Source organism: Salmo salar, chromosome ssa05, assembly GCF_905237065.1.
Source record: "Salmo salar chromosome ssa05, Ssal_v3.1, whole genome shotgun sequence".
In the NCBI taxonomy this organism is placed as follows: Eukaryota; Metazoa; Chordata; class Actinopteri; order Salmoniformes; family Salmonidae; genus Salmo; species Salmo salar.
This window is the reverse complement of record NC_059446.1, coordinates 55,542,364-55,548,269: the sequence shown is the minus strand read 5'-3', so window position 1 is coordinate 55,548,269 and position 5,906 is coordinate 55,542,364. Positions and strand designations below refer to the sequence as shown.

The 5,906-nt window shown below is 44.3% G+C and overlaps 1 protein-coding gene across 1 annotated transcript; it reads left to right on the top strand.

The window, feature by feature from the left end:
* The first annotated feature begins 434 nt into the window (after positions 1 to 434).
* LOC106605183 (uncharacterized protein C1orf232) lies at positions 435 to 5,690 on the top strand. The gene is made up of 4 exons (XM_014200563.2): positions 435 to 2,201; positions 3,600 to 3,677; positions 3,981 to 4,087; positions 4,299 to 5,690. The coding sequence occupies exons 1-4, from the start codon at positions 2,121 to 2,123 to the stop codon at positions 4,669 to 4,671; spliced, it is 639 nt and encodes a 212-aa protein (XP_014056038.1). The 5' UTR covers positions 435 to 2,120; the 3' UTR covers positions 4,672 to 5,690.
* The last annotated feature ends 216 nt before the right edge of the window (positions 5,691 to 5,906 follow it).

Here is a 5,906-nt window from a genome sequence, read left to right as displayed (position 1 = left end):
ATACTGTGTGTGTGTGTGTGTGTGTGTGTGTGTGCATGTGCGTAGATGCCTCTCCCATACAAGCCCATACATTATTGAAGTTTATCTTATAAGTATGCAATCCCCTCATTAAAGCAGAACTATATGGTAATCAAAACTGGCAACATGAGAACTACAGGTTTGCTAAGATTACACCACTGTGTAGTATAATCAAGATTATCATCAAGGCTGCTAATATTACATTGGTAAAACAACACCATTGCATGTCAAATCAAATCAAATTTTATTGGTCACATACACATGGTTAGCAGATGTTATTGCAAGTGTAGCGAAATGTCTGATTTCAAGTCTGTATGTAGGCAGCAGCCTCTCTGTGTTAGTGATGGCTGTTTAACAGTCTGATGGCCTTGAGATAGAAGCTATTTTTCAGTATCTCTGTCCCAGCTTTGATACACCTGTACTGACCTCGCCTTCTGGGTGGTAGCGGGGTGAACAGGCAGCGGCTTGGGTGGTTGTTGTCCCTGAAGATCTTTTTGTCCTTACTGTGACATCAGGTGCTGTAGGTGTCCTGGAGGGCAGGTAGTTTGCCCCCGGTGATGCGTTGTGCAGTCCGCACCACCCTCTGGAGAGCCCTGCAGTTGTGGGCGATGCATTTGCCGTACCAGGCGGTGATACAGCCAGACAGGATGCTCTCAATTGTGCATCTGTAAAAGTTTGTGAGGGTTTTAGGTGACAAGCCAAATTTCTTCAGCCTCCTGAGGTTGAAGAGGCGCTGTTAGGATTGAGGCAATGTTTACTATGATTATGATTGGGGTATGCAAAACTATACAACACTTTTTTTGTAATAAATTTGAAAGAAAATTCAAACAACATTTTGTCAGATAATAGATAATGAAACTTTGAAAAACTGTTAGAAGAGTTTATTAAAATCTGTCAGAAACATATTTTCTTTAAATATCTGGTTGTATTATGCTCAGTATTCAATGAAATCGTATAGGTCATCAAAGCTTTATGATATCTGTCTCCATCTACATTACACTGGCAAGCCCTCCTCAGGTTGCCAACAAACCAGTACTTGGAAACCAGCTCTCCAAGGAAGTGAACAGGTAAGGATTGGAGTTTGCAGTTTGTGTACAAATGCACTAAAAGTAAATTAGGTAGATGATAAAAAAAGAAACAAGAGAGACATGATACAGTGTTGTCACTCAACACTTTTCAAATGCATCTGGAGTCCAATAAGTGCTCTACTCTTTAGTCACCCCACTCTAAACAAAACCATAAATGTATCGACGTACATGTTGCGATGGTACAACTTCATTTGGTAGCAGTAGTCTGCCCTGACCTTTCTGCCATAATTGTGCCACATTTTATACTGAGCTGATCTTGCTTGTCGTCTACCACATGACAACGTGTGACAGAAATGAACAACAATCAATTAGGAGGAAGATTAAGCCCTGTGTACTGATCTACTGAACAGGAGCATCATTGGGCTTTGGGCCTGTCTTCTCATAATGTTGGCCAAATGGGAAATACACTCTAATCAGTATCAGAGTGCAATGGGCATCTAAACATGGCACCAGTGTGGAGCCACCGCCCACTGGGTTAGGGTTACAGCGGCCAGTCTAGCGGTGCCAGCCGACAATGGCCCCACTACCTCTGGAAAAGAGCCCTGCTGAAAAATACATGAGGAAACCCACACCTGTTTCCAGGTAACCGATGCAGCCTAAATCCTGAACCGTGACGGTGTGTGTGCGTGTGTGTGGTTGCGTACATGCATGGGGTTGTGTGTGTGTGTGTTCACATTGGCAACTGCTTGATTCCTCTAACTGATCAGATGCTTCATAGGGATGTTACCAGCAACCTGTTTTCCTGACAAGAGATATTGACAATTTAATCGGGATACAACATGAAACAGCACAGTCCTACTACACTCTAGACAGGCCTAGAGTGAGTCAGGTCAAAGTTCCGTCAAGGCTGAGTCGTTGTCTAAGAGCTGGAAGTGTACGAATGGGAAAAGGGCATTAGCCAAACTGAGAAGACCTGAAGAGGGGACTTGGTGGAGGGCGGTCTGCCTCAAGAAGCTGTGAGGCCTTACTGAGAGTTGTTTCAACAGTTCTAGAGGTCTTTTAGGGTGAACAAGCATGAATCCCATATGGAAAGTGTACAAGAGCAAAGTGCTGAAGACCCTGAACCCGGACCTAGAGGAGTACGCAGAGGAAGAGGTAGAGAATAAAAAGCTTATCTTTCATCTGCAGATTTCCCCTACAGATGTCTTGCTCTGTGATCTAAAAGGTACAACTAATCCTAAATCAGCACTCCTACTCTGAGACGCTTGATACACACAACCTTTCATTTAGGATCGCTGTGGGTTCTCACAGTGACAGATCTGTTGGTTTGCTTATTCATTGTTGTTGAAGTTTGACTTATATAATTTTGTTCCGCTCACATTTCATTTCTGCTGGAACTTTGAGGAGACTACAGAGCAGTTCCTTTCGTGCTTTGTTATAGTTTTGGCCAAAACATGCTAATCACTGTAGCATAGGCTTTCAATTACAAATTCGAAACCCAAATCGCTGCTATAGTACTCTGTCTGCAGTAGCTACTGGTTTATTCATATGAACTTTCACCCCTCCCCCATACTGTAACCTATGTTAGCTAATATGATGGACAAGCTATCAGTGCTATCAGACATACTATCAGGTTTAAAAAAAATCCAAGGGTCTTTCGATGATTGAGTTCTCCGGATTTTTTCTTGTCTCTCGACACCCCTGATGTGTCCGGGATTGGTACAGGCTGTTGGAACAAGGATGACCCAGTTCTTCGGGAACGTCGGGAAAGCTGATCCTGAACTGGAGCTGCGTACACAGATTAGATGGCATTCCAGTGACGGGGGATGAGACGGATACAGACAGAAAGCCCCCATATTCAAGACCCCGTATTCAAGTCTCAGAGTAGGAGTGCTGATCTATGATCAGTTTTGCCTATTAGATAATTATGAATAATATTATATTTCATTATTATGTCCTTGACATGGTGACAGGGCTTATGTGAAGGATACTGCGTTAGAATGATGTCTGAAAACATAGTTTACTTAGAGTTCTTTGAGTTATGGGGGGGACTTAAGCTGTCATCGTTCTTACTGTATGTCTGAGAAAAGCGAAGTATATTTACCCTCTTGGAAATGAACTCTGTGGCAGCCTTTTCTATTCTTAAAGTGGATACAGAAATAAAGTAGGCTGTATATTCTCCCTCAGTTTATTATCTTTGGCATAATGGATTAAAAGCAATCCACAGGGATAACTCCAATCTGACTTCTTCAATATAGTAAATGATGTTGCTACAAATGAGGATTTTGTGTTTTATTTGGGCACTGTCCAGCATTTTCAATGACAGACTTCTCCTTGACATTTTCTGTGTATTTATTTTTCTGGAAAATGCTTGTAGTGTCTATATTAACCCACTAGAGGGCAACCATTACCAATAAATCGAATGCACTGAAAGCAGGGTAGGCGAGTACAGCATGTGTTTTCACACAGAGCTCAATACTTTGCTACCAACACTGCTGTGCTGAGGCTGACAATATAAATGTGTGTTGATCATTGCTGGGCTTGTGTTTCCAGGTCAATAATGCAGAGATTGACATGAGCCCTGTCCAGGAGGATGAGGGGCCCAATGCAGTGTCTCAGCTGGCCAAGAGAGTGAGCACACACACACACACACACACACACACACACACACACACACACACACACACACACACACACACACACACACACACACACACACACACACACGGCATGGAACTTAATGCAGACGTTACACGTTCATCTTACATTAATCACATTCCGAAGGATTGGCATTGGACAGTGCTCCAGCGCACGCACACACACACACACATTTTTGACACTGTGTGTGTGTGTGTGTGTGTGTGTGTGTGTGTGTGTGTGTGTGTGTGTGTGTGTGTGTGTGTGTGTGTGTGTGTGTGGGGTGTGTGTGTTCAGATGCAGGGTGCTGGGGCTAAAGGCTGGAACAGGATGTCAGCACTCTTCAACAAAGAGGATGAGCACCAGCTATTGGAGGAGACTGAGAGCCCACCTGTCCCAGACCAGTCAGTGGGACTCTACTCTTCTACACAGCTCTCTATTCCCCCGCCCACTCCTCTTCCTCCTCCTCTTCCTGAACATGGGAATATTAGCCATGTTTGATGAACTAATGCTTAATTCAATAAATAAATATATAAATAATGTAATCATATTAATTGAGTTAAACATATAATGATACACAAAATGACGGCCTCCCTCCCTCCCTTGTATCCCCAGTCCACTAGCAGTGATGCCTGAGGAGCCGCAGAGACCGGCCAGACCCTCAGGATTCTGGGGAAGTTTCGCCACCAACTGGAAACAAATGGCCGCCTCGAAACAGGCTGAAGCCGCAGCAAACGAGACGGGCACGATGGAGGAGGGTCAGGAGGCGGTGGGGGAGGGAGGTGGTGAGGGAGGAGGGGGGGAGAGTTACCAGGGGGAGAACACGGAGGAAGAGCAGAGTCAAGATGGAGGAGGAGGGAGCAACACCAGCTTCTCAAAATACGCCATGCTGGGAGGAGGGAGCGAGAACACGCCCTTCAAGTGGAACTTTGTCACAGGCAAGCTGGCTGAGTTGAAGACCAAGAGCATGTCTGGACAGCAAGACTAACAAGCCAGCTGTAAAGGAGTGGGATGGGGTCTGGGTCTGTGGCAGGGTTTGAGTGGGGTCAGGGGGATGAGGGGGTACATGGGGCAGAATGCCCTCCTAGCCTAGCCTGGTCCCAGATCGGTTGATGCTGTCTTGCAAACATTGCATGACAGTGACCATAGGAGTTGGCAAAGCAGCGTGAACAGATCTGGGACCAGGCTACTCCTAACCCGTTATCATCTTCATTCTACTTGCTCAGGTGTAGATTGTACCCACCACACCAACACCAGTAGAAATGGACTTTTCAGATCTAAGGGAATAGGGACTAGGGGTCGATTTGGAATTTAGCACTCACCTCCCTTTCCATACCTTCTCCATAGTGTTAAACTGTACAGCATTTGAACAAGCACTGACACTTTTACAGTAGATGGCATTTAGTTAATGTCATAGGACTCATACCTGAAAATGACACCAACAAACAGGCTGGATTAGATCAATTAATCAACAAAACCAGATTAAGAAATTACAGATTACACACAGAGAGGGATAGTGGGATTAGGTGTTGGATTATGGCACCAATTTGGAAAGGGATTTCATAGCTGATACAAATTTGCTTTCACTGTAAAACCATTTTGCAATGTATATAGGAAATATCTCATGTTTTCTTGTGAAGTTAATTAAGAATGGGGGGAAATAGGATGTGCAAAAGTTGAATGATTGGGATTACATGGCTTTTCAGGACATAATATTTGGATAACTGTTTTGGCTGACAGGTGCGTGGAGGTCATGGTTTGAGTGTCTTGGGTTGAACTTATTTTGTCATGAGACTGGTAACTTATTCTATTGCCCCTACAAAACACACTTGCAGCGTGACCCTACCGCAGTCCTTTTGGGACACTTGTCTGTAAGACAGTAACGTGTCCATATTGTTATTTCCTGTCTGTCTTTTCTGTTTTCAATACGCTTTTCAAACGTTTTGTTCTGATGTGTTGCTACCTCTTGTGCTCTAATAAACACTGATAATAATTCACCGTAAAGGATGACAGGTCAGTGAGGCAAGTAGGTCTGACTTCAACACTGGGGTGGGACATGGGACAATATCGCCTCTTGTTTAATATTGACCCTGTAAGATACACGCTTGCATGTGAGCCCAAACCACATAAGAGCCAATACACACGTGAGAACATGACAGAGGATGTAAGCAAATGACAGCCAGACCTTTCTCCCAGTCGCACCGGCGACAGGAGGAGGGCGTT

What these genes read in the sequence shown, in the direction of transcription:
- LOC106605183 (XM_014200563.2), top strand. Translation starts at nt 2,121, where the DNA reads ATGAATCCCATATGGAAAGTGTACAAGAGCAAAGTGCTGAAGACCCTG. An exon ending in AGGAGTACGCAGAGGAAGAG is followed by an intron (nt 2,202 to 3,599) that starts GTAGAGAATAAA and finishes TTGTGTTTCCAG; the next exon opens with GTCAATAATGCAGAGATTGA. An exon ending in AGCCCACCTGTCCCAGACCA is followed by an intron (nt 4,088 to 4,298) that starts GTCAGTGGGACT and finishes TTGTATCCCCAG; the next exon opens with TCCACTAGCAGTGATGCCTG.